General features: G+C 36.4%; 1 protein-coding gene across 1 annotated transcript; it reads left to right on the top strand.

The window, feature by feature from the left end:
- Positions 1–724: 724 nt before the first annotated feature.
- On the top strand, positions 725–12,702 carry LOC136221326 (putative pentatricopeptide repeat-containing protein At3g23330). The gene is made up of 5 exons (XM_066008886.1): positions 725–936; positions 1,086–1,214; positions 2,995–3,044; positions 4,511–4,732; positions 8,404–12,702. Exons 1-5 carry the CDS (start codon positions 861–863, stop codon positions 11,533–11,535), a joined length of 3,609 nt encoding a protein of 1,202 aa, XP_065864958.1. The 5' UTR covers positions 725–860; the 3' UTR covers positions 11,536–12,702.
- Positions 12,703–12,790: the final 88 nt, after the last annotated feature.

Here is a 12,790-nt window from a genome sequence, read left to right as displayed (position 1 = left end):
TCATTTAAGTGTTTTTTTGCTTAGGAGAGAGATAGGGTGAATATGTGGAGAGAGAAAGCTCTAAAAAATGTGATTTTGGAAAATAAAAAATATGGGTTCATAGTAAATGCCGTTCTCAATAACTTAAATTCTTGAATATTTTCATTTTGAGGATGTTACTGGTTATTTTGAGGAATTAGTTAAAGTTCAATGGTTACCGGTGTTAAAAAGATTAAAATTCAGTAATCATACTGTTAAAAATTGAAGTTCAGTGACCACAATGTTAAAATAAGTAAAGTTCAGTGGTCATGGGTGTAATTTACCCCAAACAAAAGATAACGAGTGAAGCAAAAGTAGAGATTATCCTGAAATAGAAAAGCTATTGTAAAGGCACAGACTTAAAGTGACGTCGTTTGGAGAGAAATAGGAAGGTAATTAGCTTAACCAAATGAGGGCAGAGATGGAAAGAAAAAAATCCAAATTGAAATTCAAATTGATTTCAATTCACTGTTCATATCCCCATTCAGGCTTAATTCTATAGAATAATAAGTTTTTATAATTTCACATAATTCAAATTATTATATATCAAAATTATTTGATAAAGTGATAAATAATTTTTAAAAAACTGTACTTTCATATAAATTTCTCTAAAATAAAATGTTATTGGGCTTGGCCCAATCGACTAATCAGGCGAGCCCACAATTTCAGGCCCACCCTTCGGCTTTCTATTGAATTGGGGTTCAATTCACACATGGCGAGTTCAACAATCAACTCATCGGGTTGAATCTATCCCGAGTCAGGAAATCGGAGGGACTGCGGTGCAGAATCCATATACATTCTCAAATTCATACGGTGCTCGCTTTGTCTGTATTGATTGAAAAATGGGAGGCGATCGGAAGTCGAAGGAGGAGAAGAAGAGAAGTAGGAAGAGAAGCCCCTCCCTGTCTTCCTCTGAAGGTACTCAATTTTTCTGTGTATTTCTCTGGAAAAGAATGAAGATGATTACGTATTGAAAGCATTGCGCTTGATTTAGCTTAATAGAGCAAGCATAGTAACTCGGCGATTTTGTTCTCTTTCTTTAATTTGCTTTCGATTGTAATATACAGACGAAGGACAACGCAGAAAACGGCATAGAAGGGAGAAAGAAGAAGCAGGGGAAAGGAAGAGCAGAAAGAGTGATGATAAGAAAGAAAAGCGAAAGGACAAAAAATCTCATAAGCACCGCTCTGATAAAGGTATAGTATGATTTGTTTCACTGCTGACTCAAAATATACATTGTGAATTATATTTGCAGTTCATGTATTTATGTTGATAAGTGATATTAATGGATCATTGCTGACAGAATTAGGCATGGGGATTTTTCTCATATAGTTTCATCAAATCAAACAATTTAGCCCCAAATTGAATTTTTGGCATCAACTCAATCGTAAACTTTGCAATACTTGATAGATTTTCTTCAAGGATTTAGGGTTTGGTAGATAAGAACTTAGTATTTTGTAATATCAAATATATGTATGCTGACTTTGTTAGCATGTAGAGGCTTAGGGGTTTTGTTTCTTTATAAGCACCATTCTGTTTAGTTTGATTTGTTTCACTGCTGACTCGAAATATGAAAAGGAACAGGAATAGACAGTGTGAATTATATTTGCAGTTCATGTATTTATTGTTGATAGTGATATTGTGTTGATAGATTCTGATAATGGATCATCACTGACCGAATTAGGCATGAGGATTTTTCTCATATAGTTTCATCAAATCAAACAATTTAGCCCCAAATTGTATTTTTGGCATCAACTCAATCCTAAACTTTGCAATATTTGACAGATTCTCTTCAAGGATTTAGGGTTTGGTAGATAAGAACTTATTTTGTAATATCAAATATATGTATGCCGACTTTGTTAGCATGTAGAGAGGCTTAGGGGTTTTGTTTCTTATAAGCGCCATTCTGATAAAGTTATAGTCTGATTTGTTTCAATGCTGACTCAAAATGTGAAAAGGAACAGGAATAGACAGTGTGAATTATATTTGCAGTTCATGTATTTATGTTGATAAGTGAATGTGATATTACGTTGATAGATTCTGATAATGGATCATTGCTGACCGAATTAGGCATGATGATTTTTGTGATATAGTTTGGACAATTAAATCGAATTTTAGGTATTAACTCAGCCCTAAACTCATAGTTATTAAAGGCGCGCCTATGGCGCACCAAGCGCAGGCCTTAGCGCCATGACACCCCCATGGCGTGGCGCAACCGCCATGGCCCGCGCCAAGGGGCAGTTGCCAAAGGCGCACCAAGGCGTGCCTTGGTGAGTTAGGGGCATTTTATGGACAGTTACATATATGGAACAAGTGTTCTGAAGGGTCCAAAATGAGAAAAAAAATATATTAAAAAGGAAGAGAGAGATTATACATTTGAATTAATTAGAAGAGGCAATGACACGATCTTATTATAAGAGGAAGAAGTTTAGTAGAACAAAACACAAAAAACGAAATTCAAACATAAACAAAGCAGCCAAGGGAATTCAAATTCAACATGAGTGATTAATTTGGAGAGTTTTGATGAGGAGTAGAACTTAGGATTTAGTATTCAACTTTAGCTTTCTAACATGAGGTTTATTTTGCATTTTAAAACTTATTTATGCTTAATATTGTCATGATTTAGTATTCATTGCATTTTTATGTTAGTCTTATAGTTTTATAATTTTTGTTTTTGCAAGTGCGCCTTGTCTCGCTATGGCGCGCGCCATGCGCCAAGGCTCCAGGACCCCTAGCGCCTTAGTGCGCCATGCACCTTTAATAACTATGCCTAAACTTATCTAAGCATTTTCTTCAAGAACTTAGGGTTTCATGGATAAGAACATATTTTGTAATATCAAATATCTGTGCCCATTTTGTTAACATTCAACACGTTTAGAGCTGGGTTGATTCCTAAAATTTGATTGATCGCACTGTGAACTTTAGAGCCATTTTGATGCTTAATTCCATCAAATTGACATCATATTATTGAAACAGAAAAGAAGTCAAAGGATAAGCACAGAGCTAAACATCACAAAGGCGACATGGTACGCTAACTTTTTTTGTAATGTTGATGTGAGATTTGGTGTTTCATGTTGTTACTTGTGAGTTTGGGCCATGTAGCATACAGGCATTCTTTTATGTGATTCTCTTTATCATTGCGTTTTGTTGAGATCATTCAGCATCGTCTATCTTAAGAACAGTTGCAGACTGAGAGTGAGGTGAGAGAAATAAATTGTGGAGATTTTAACCTTAAACCAACAAAGAATAATTAATCAATGCTTAAGGGAAGATTCACCCGAAACTGAAGAAAACCCTCTTTCTTTTGTATTGATGATTAAAAATTGGCTGCTGCATACAAGAGAAAGTGTACGTATTTTATAGGGCACGGAACTCTTAGAGTAAAACAGACTATTAAGAACGTTTTTTTTTTTTTTCATTTAGACTAAGCTGAACATCTGCTAGATTTCTTTCCGGAAAGTTATTGAAAGTGAAAGGGAGTACCTGTTGAAGACAACCTGGGTTAGAGAATTTACAACTAAATCAGACTGCTGCCCCTAGGAAGTAGCCAGATTCATTCAAATAGAGAGGGGTTCAGTCCGGTTGTGTTGTTTCTCCCTTAGCCCTGGTAACTGAACTATGTCCTATAGGTTTGGCTCGCATGCTTTGTTCTCATTGTTCCGAGGCCTTGTTGAGCCTTGCCATATTACATCATAAGACATGACCTCATCGAGCTGGGTTTGTTTCAGGATGTTAATCATTTTTCTTCAGAAGCTAGAGTATTTTGAATATTTGGTTCTTGATTGAAATACAAAAGTTATCAGATATGCTGTAATGTATTTCAGCTTGTAGCAGCTAAGATTTGAATAATAGGCATCTAAATTTATGAGCTAAGGTATATGTGTAAGAAAGATCTATAAACCTGTTGTAATATGAAAGGTACATTCCAAAAAAAAAAAATCCATGTGGTTACACGAATTGTCAAACGCATGACTGTGGTTTTTTTATGCGACCAAGAGATCATAGATGTTCTCGCTTTGCTAAAGTTGTTTAGTATCACATTTACTATGAAACCACGTTTTTTATTTTTCAAAATCATCATTTTTGTAGATTTCTCTATCTAAACATTCACTTTTATCTCTACTCATCAAACAACACCTAAATGGTTTAACAACTATGCTTCAAAATGAAAATTTCCAAGAATTAAAGTTGGAAATTTTCATTTTGAGGTCGTTAACCGTCATTTTTAGAGTGTCAAACTAAAATATCCTCGTTTTTAGCAAAGCGAAGAACTTCAGTCATCTCTTTGTGGTAAAAAAAATCACAGGCATGCATTTGACAATTTGTGTAACCACAGGGTTTTTTTCTTTTTTAATTTACCCTAATATAAACTATACAAAGATGACTTTCAATGGTGTGAATTGGTGATATATTGCTGAGATTATGTGATCTTTGTTTGTGAACATATAGCGAAAGTTCAATTCATTTGGTTCTTGTTCGGATGTTTTGTCAGAAAATCCAGGAACTGTCCAGCGATGATTACTTCTTGAAGAACAATGAGTTCTCTACGTGGCTGCAGGAGGAGAGGGAAGTGTTCTTCTCCGATCTTTCATCGGAGTCTGCACGTGAACTGTTTTCTGACTTCGTCAAGGATTGGAACAACCAAAAGCTCGACTCTCGCTTCTACGAGGGCATTTCAAAAGGACCGAGGTGTGCACACAGTTGGAAATTCAAAACTTAGCTTGCTCTTCAATTTTGCTTTGCTTTTGTATATTTTACTATCCAGTCCAGTTTAGTTTTCTTAGAATTTTCTCTGAATTGGGATATTTGTTTGGTAATGAAATGCAATCAGTTCCACCCAATTTTATGATTTGGATGAGATGCATAATCTGCCCTACTTACGCCGATTGCTCGAAGTTCTTCATTTATGTTTCTTTAATTGTTTGCGAATTGAAACTTTCAACTCAAAGCGATAAGGGATCATTTTACTTCTCGCTATTATCTGATTGGTCGTCTGAACTTTAGAGATGTCTCATTAGCTCTCTGAATTTGCCTAAAATATATAGCACCTAAGTCTACGGAGCAGAATAATGAGATATTTGAACAAGTTAAACGTGTATCGTTTTAAACAAATTTGGATGGTTAATAAATCTTTAACCACTTCAGTCGTCAATAGGCTACTTTAGGCAAGATAACGAGGGTTAATTGATCATAGTAGTGTTTACTTGGATCCCGAATAACTAAACCCATTTGATCTAGGCTTATTAGAATCCTAGGGCGGATATTTAAAGCATTTTAAAGTTTATATTTAATAAGCTTGGATCTAACATTGATGGATTAAATTCATTTAGTTATTTAGGGTTCAAGTGAGCACTCGTAGTGTAAATTCAAAGGATTAATGAGGCATTTGCAAAATTTATGGAACTCGGAGAATTACAAATAACTTGTGATGCATTAAGTCATTTTCTTTATACATTTTTCCAACTTAATCATATTCATTACATTACCAACTTGAAACAACATATTTTTTTTCGTTAATTAAAGAATTCAAATTGTTTAAATTAGAAATTTTAAATTTTATTAACCAGGAGTAATTTTGAGATAGTTACATACATATTAATAATTTATGTTTTTTTTTTTTATTCCATTTCATTTGTGCAGTATGTTATTACTCATTGATAATAAATTAATTATATATATATATATATGGCGTGGTATGAGTTATTTTAAATTTATATAATTTTCCAAAAAAAAAATTATAAACTAGAGTTTATCTACAACTTATTTCGAAATTGCAAAAACACAATTTTTGTTTTCTAAACTAGAGTTAATGAAATATGAAATAGAAGTAAAATTGTTGTTGTTTGAGTATATTTTAGACTTATATTACTATTTTTCTTTGAGTCGATTTATCTCAAATGTTAGTATTTGTTTCTAATTTATTATTTAGTTACATTTGTTAGAAATCTATTAAAATTGATGAAATTTTAACCTGTTAACATGAAATTTCAATTATCATAAAAAATCACGAACATAATAATTTCTAATTGACCATATTCCGAGAAAAATGATACTTTCAAGAAAGAACGAGCGCGACTGAGGTGGCTATACATATAAATCTATTTACGGATTTATATGCTTTGATTTGAACTGGAAGTTCCAAAACAGACTACGGGTATACCACTATAATGAAACTACCTGTTTAGTCAGGACTTTGAGTCCTTTACTAAAACCACAAGTCAAGCTTTTACCTATCCACTCCTTAACTGATTTAACTTAAGACTTTCAAGCTTTCGAAAATCTAAAGTGAGTGAACTTTAGGTATCCACTTCAGATGAATTTCCTATACCCTACCCTCCCTCCTTTGAGGGATCAAATGTCAAATGTTAATAATTAATAGGTCATGAGTTAATGTTACAAAGTAATAGGTCAGACGTCAACTATTAATATTTTGAATAAATAAAGAGCAAATAGTAATTTAATCCTAATTTTTAGAGAAAAGTATAAAAATAAATTGTGGTTTTGTCAATTTGACAAGACAGTCTTTGTGGTTTAAAAATTTACAAATAGAGTTCTGTATTTTTTAAATTTTAAAATTAAAAAACAGAGTCATTCCATCAAAATTATTTTCGTGACTTTGCAATTAATAACTTACTTTGCAAACTAGCTAAAATATTTTGCAAAATTAACAAAACCACCAGAATTGTTTGACCTAAAAATTGACTCGTATGTTCTTAATTGTAAATTTCACAAATCACAGAACTTTTGTTTGCAAATTTTTAGGACAATGAGGATAGATTTTGCAAAGTCGTTGAAATAACATGGCTTATTTTTTTTATTTTCTCTAATTAATTTTTTTAAAAAAGCTTTATTAATGTGCCTCAACCGCGCAAGAATGTAACATTACATTAGTAACAAAACTTGGAACATCAAAGAAAAACATAGGACAAGGATATAAATGAGCCGACTAAGCAATAGCATGAACCGTCTCGTTAGCTTGTCTTGGAACGAACTTGACTGAGTAAAAGTCATTTAGAAGAAACAAGGACTGACACCAGCCAACTAAGTCGCTGAACTCTGATTGATCTTCACTACTAGAATAAACAGCATCAACAACAATTTTGGTATCGGTCTAAAAAATAACCTATTGGTACCCTTATTCCGCTACCCACTCCATTACTTGAAATAACGCCAAAACCTCACCTTCTTTTACTTCCAGTAAACTTGGAAGGATTGTCGACCGAGCAACGCTGAAACCTCCTTGAATATCACGGAGAATAACCCCAAGAACCACTCCAGCAGACGTTGCAAAAAATATAGCGTCAATATTGTAATTGTAAAAGGGCGAAGGAGGATGATGCGCAATTGGACAGCCCGTAACCTGTTGGGCAGAAGTGCAGGTGCCGCATTTGTTTCCTCCGTAACCGTAACCAAGAACAGAGTGTATCCATGGTCACGAATTTGATCTGTTCCAGCGGTGTGGAAATATAATTCCATAATTTGTCATTATGAAATCTCTAAAACTCCATAACAACATCAAGAATAAAACATATAATTTTTATTAAACAGACTAGAGAGTAAAGAGAAGAAGAATTGCCCGAAGTTGTCCATGTTCAGAGCCACATCCGCCATCGGATACGCTAATTAATTTTTATTAACCTTATTAAAAGGGTGGAACTTTGAAATTGTTGTTTATATTCAACATATAAATCTCGGGTTAAATGCATCATTGGTCACTGAACTTACATAGTTGTTTCAAAATGGTCACTCAACTTCAATTTGTCTCAATAAAATCATCCAACTTTGAATTTTGTCTCAATTAGGTCACTCAGTCGATTTTAGTGGTTAAAACGCATCAAAATAATGACATGGGTGACACGTAAACATGAGTTAACTCAGATCTCTGACCGAAACGAAATGTGACTGCCACATATCGGATATTTTTATGAAAAACACTAAATTTTATTTTCATAAAAATATCGACACGTGGATGTCATATATCATTTCGACCGGAAATCTGAGTTGTCTCGTACTAACGTGTCACCTATATCATCATTCTGGTGTTTTTTAATCACTGAAATCGCAAGATTGACCCAATTGAGATAAAACTCAAAGTTGAGTGGTTGAGATAAATTGAAATTGAGTGGTCATTTTAAGACAACAATATAAGTTCGGTCAACAATTGTGCAATTCACCCTATAAATCTCTGAACCAAAAACAAGTATAAAATGTTTTTATTAACCACCGGAAGAGCTCTATCATCTCTGGCAGAACACAGTATAAAATTGTTGTTCCCCTTTTCTTGGAGCTTGATTATGTATGATTTAAACACAAGCCAAACCCTAAACACAACGAAAAATCATTGCTTTTCTTCTTCTTCGATTTCAATTCATCACATTGTCTCTCAAAAAACACTTAGACCTGGCTTTTTGGTGTAGAAAAATCACTGCTTTCAACTCCAAATCCATTCTTTCTCCTCCATACCCTTCAAATCTCAGACCAATCTCTGCAATCTCTTCACAATGCATACAATTACCACAAGAATCCACAAACCATGGACAAGATACTGTTATTCTCGCAAACCACCCGAACCCGGAAATCTCCTGCTTCTATCAAAAGGGGTTCTCACAAATCACCCGAGAATCCACTGGAAAAGCATTACACGCTCTTTGCATTAAAGGCCTGGAAGATTTGGGGGTTTTCTTCAATAACACTTTGATTAACATGTACTCGAAATTTGGTCATATGGGTCTTGCTCGTTATGTGTTTGATAAAATGTCTGAAAGAAATGAGTCTTCTTGGAATCATATGATGTCTGCATTTGTTCGTGCAGGTTTATACAGGGAATCAATTGTGTTCCTTAATGAGATGATGAATTTGGGGATTAATCCTAGTGGATTTGCGATTTCTAGTTTGATTACTGCTTGTGAAAGGTCTGGTTTTATGTTGATTGAAGGGATTCAAGTTCATGATTTGGTTGTGAAATTAGGGTTTCTTTCTGATGTGTTTGTTGGTACTTCGCTTTTGCATTTCTATGGGGCTTATGAATTGGGATTGAATGCTAGGATGGTTTTCGATGAGATGCCGGATAAGAATGTTGTTTCGTGGACTGCTATGATGGTTGCGTACGCGGATATTGGGGATTCGGGGGAAGTGATGGATATGTATGCGCAGATGAGATGGGACGGAGTGAGTTGTAATGCGAATAATTTAGCTACTGTGATTAGTTCTTGCGGATCACTCGAGGATGAGCTCTTGGGTGTTCAAATTCTAGGGCAGGCTATGAAGTTTGGTTTAGAAACTGATGTTTCGGTGGGGAATGCTCTGGTATCGATGTTTGGGAGTTTCGGTAGAGTGGAAGAGGCTTGTTATGTTTTTGGTGGCATGAATGAACGTGACACGATTTCATGGAACTCGATGATTTCTGTGTATGTGCGGAATGGTCTTTGCGAGGAATCGCTTAGGTGTTTTCGTTGGATGCGGGCTGTTCATGATTGTATAGATTCTACAACGCTGGCAAGTTTGTTATCAGGATGTGATTCTGTGGATTATTTGAAATGGGGCAGAGGAATTCAATCTTTAGCAGTAAAATCGGGATTGGACACGAATGTTTGTGTTTGCAATACGCTTATAGCAATGTATTCTGGTGCGGGGGAATCTGAATATGCAGAGTTGGTATTCCGAAGAATGGCGGATAGGGATTTGATTTCTTGGAATTCAATGTTGGCTTGTCATGTTCAAAATGGGAATTGTATGGATGCCCTGAAAGTCTTTATGCGGATTTTTCGTTTGACAAGGGGCGCAAACTATGTCACTTTCACTAGTGCGTTGGCTGCCTGTTCAAACCCGGAATTTGTCACCGAAGCAAAGATTCTTCATGCCCTTGTAATGATAACAGGCCTACAAGAAAATTTGATTGTTGGGAATGCGTTGATTACCTTGTATGCGAAGTCTGGTATGATGGTTGAAGCGAAGAAAGCATTTCAAACAATCTGCAAGAGGGATGTGGTTAGCTGGAACGCGCTTATTGGTGGTTATGCAGACAATGAAGAACCCGATGATGCGCTGAAATTCTTCGTTTTGATGAGAGAAGACGGTGTCCGTTCGAACTACATTACGATTTCGAACGTTCTTGGTGCTTGCGCAACTCCAAATGTTCTATTCGAACACGGGATGCCCATTCATGCGTATGCAGTGACTACAGGATTGGAATCAGATGAATATGTGCAGAATTCACTTGTCACGATGTATGCCAAGTGCGGTGATCTCGATTCAAGTAACAGCGTGTTCAGAGAGTCGAGTAATAAGAATGCTGTAGCGTGGAATGCTGCTATCGCTGCAAATGCTCGTCATGGCGAGGTGGAAGAAGCATTGAAACTTCTTGCGAAAATGAGACATGTCGGGCTAGATTTGGATCAGTTCAGCTTCTCCGAGTGCCTTGCCGGTACGGCTACATTGGCAATGTTGGAAGAAGGCCAACAGCTTCAAAGTTTGGCTATCAAACTCGGGTTTGAGTCGGATCCTTTCGTTTATAATGCCATGATGGATATGTATGCAAAATGTGGCGAAATAGATGACGTGTTGAGAATAATCCCTCAACCTCTTCAACGGTCACGGTTATCCTGGAACATATTGATATCTTCATTTGCCAAACACGGGTGTTTCGATAAGGCCAGGGAAACGTTTCACGAAATGCTGAAGTTGGGAGTAAAACCTGATCATGTAACCTTTGTGTCTCTTCTTTCCGCCTGCAGTCACGGTGGCCTTGTGGAGGAGGGTCTTGCATACTATAATTCAATGACGAAAGAGTTCGACGTTCGGGTAGGAATAAACCATTGTGTATGCATTGTTGATCTTCTTGGTCGATCAGGACGACTCGCTGAAGCTGAAGCTTTCATCAAGCAAATGCCAGTCCCGCCAACTGACCTTATATGGCGAAGCTTATTGGCTGCCTCTAAAACACATTGCAATCTTGAACTCGGGCGAAAAGCTGCAGAAAACATCTTCAAAATAGACCCGTCCGATGATTCTGCTTATGTTCTTTATTCAAATGTTTGTGCAAGCACCGGAAGATGGGATGATGTAGAGACTCTCAGGAAGCGAATGGGATCGAATAAGATAAAGAAGAAACGGGCTTGCAGCTGGGTGAAGTCGAAGAACGAAATCAGTACATTCGGAATGGGAGACCAGTCCCATCCACGGAGTAGTCAGATATACGGAAAGTTGGAAGAACTCAAGAGGATGATTAAAGAAGCGGGCTATGTCCCGGATACAAGCTACGCCTTGCAAGACACGGATGAAGAACAAAAGGAGCACAATCTTTGGAATCATAGTGAGAGACTAGCCCTTGCATTTGGCTTGCTCACTACTCCCGAGTATTCAACCATTAAAGTCTTCAAGAACCTTCGAGTCTGCGGTGATTGTCATTCGGTTTACAAGTTCGTTAGTGAACTTCTCGGGCGGAAAATCATATTGCGAGACCCTTATCGATTTCACCATTTCAGCGGAGGCAAATGTTCTTGTTCTGACTATTGGTGATAAAAATTCACTTCAAGCACTTGAACTCTAGTCGTGAATTTTCAAGCGGTGACTGCAATTCGGTTTACAAGTTCGTTAGTGAACTTCTCGGGCGGAAAATCATATTACGAGACCCTTATCGCTTTCACCATTTCACTGGAGGCAAGTGTTCTTGTTCTGACTATTGGTGATAAATATTCACTTCAGGCACTTGAGTTCTAGTTGTGAATTTTCGAGCGGTGATTGCAATTCGGTTTACAAGTTCGTAGTGAACTTCTGGGGTGGAAGATCATATTACGACCCTTATCGCTTTCACCATTTCACCGGAGGCAAATGTTCTTGTTTTGACTATTGATTATAAACATTCATTTCAGACACTTGAGCTCTAGTCGTGAATTTTCGAGTTGTGATTGACATTCGGTTTACAAGTTTGTTAGTGAACTTCTCGGGCCGAAAATCATATTACGAGACCCTTGTCGGTTTCACCATTTCACCGGAGGCAAATGTTCTTGTTCTGACTATTGGTGATAAAAATTCACTTCAAGCACTTAAACTCTAGTCGTGAATTTTCGAGCGGTGACTGCCATTTGGTTTACAAGTTCGTTAGTGAACTTCTAGGCCGTAAAATCATATTACGAGACTCTTATCGCTTTCACCATTTCACCAAAGGCAAATGTTCTTTTTCTGACTAAAGATTCACTTCAGACTCTTGAACTAAGTCATGAATTTTCAAGCGGTGATTGCCATTCGGTTTACAAGTTCGTTAGTGAACTTCTCGGGCGGAAAATCATATTACGAGACCCTTATCGATTTCACCATTTCACTGGAGGCAAATGTTCTTGTTCTGACTATTGGTGATAAACATTCACTTCAGGCACTTGAACTCTAATCATGAATTTTCAAGCGGCGACTGCGATTCGGTTTACGAGGCAGAAGATCATATTGCGAGACCCTTATCGCTTTCAACATTTCACCGGAGGCAAATGTTCATTTACTGACTATTGGCTATGAACATTCACTTCAGGCACTTGAGCTAGTCAAGTAGTCATGAATTTTCAAACAATAGGGAATAAATAACAAGCAATGTGCTTTTTTACATTTTAACTATATACATTAGTTTTACTCTTTTAATATCTAATATGAAACTAATTGTTTGATGCTTTAACAGGGGGCGGATTTTACGTTGAGCGTTATGAACATACCTGTATATATTAATAAGGTATCAGAACAGGTTATTGTGTCTTAATCGTATTATATGACTATATATATTTTATGC

The sequence above is a fragment of the Euphorbia lathyris genome, chromosome 1 (assembly GCF_963576675.1).
Source record: "Euphorbia lathyris chromosome 1, ddEupLath1.1, whole genome shotgun sequence".
In the NCBI taxonomy this organism is placed as follows: Eukaryota; Viridiplantae; Streptophyta; class Magnoliopsida; order Malpighiales; family Euphorbiaceae; genus Euphorbia; species Euphorbia lathyris.
This window is presented reverse-complemented; position numbering and strand designations above follow the sequence as displayed.

Bases quoted from the DNA above. Each gene is read 5' to 3' on its own strand.
- LOC136221326 (XM_066008886.1), top strand. From the start codon at position 861: ATGGGAGGCGATCGGAAGTCGAAGGAGGAGAAGAAGAGAAGTAGGAAG. The intron at 937-1,085 runs GTACTCAATTTT...TGTAATATACAG, and splicing joins CTCCCTGTCTTCCTCTGAAG to ACGAAGGACAACGCAGAAAA. The intron at 1,215-2,994 runs GTATAGTATGAT...TTATTGAAACAG, and splicing joins TAAGCACCGCTCTGATAAAG to AAAAGAAGTCAAAGGATAAG.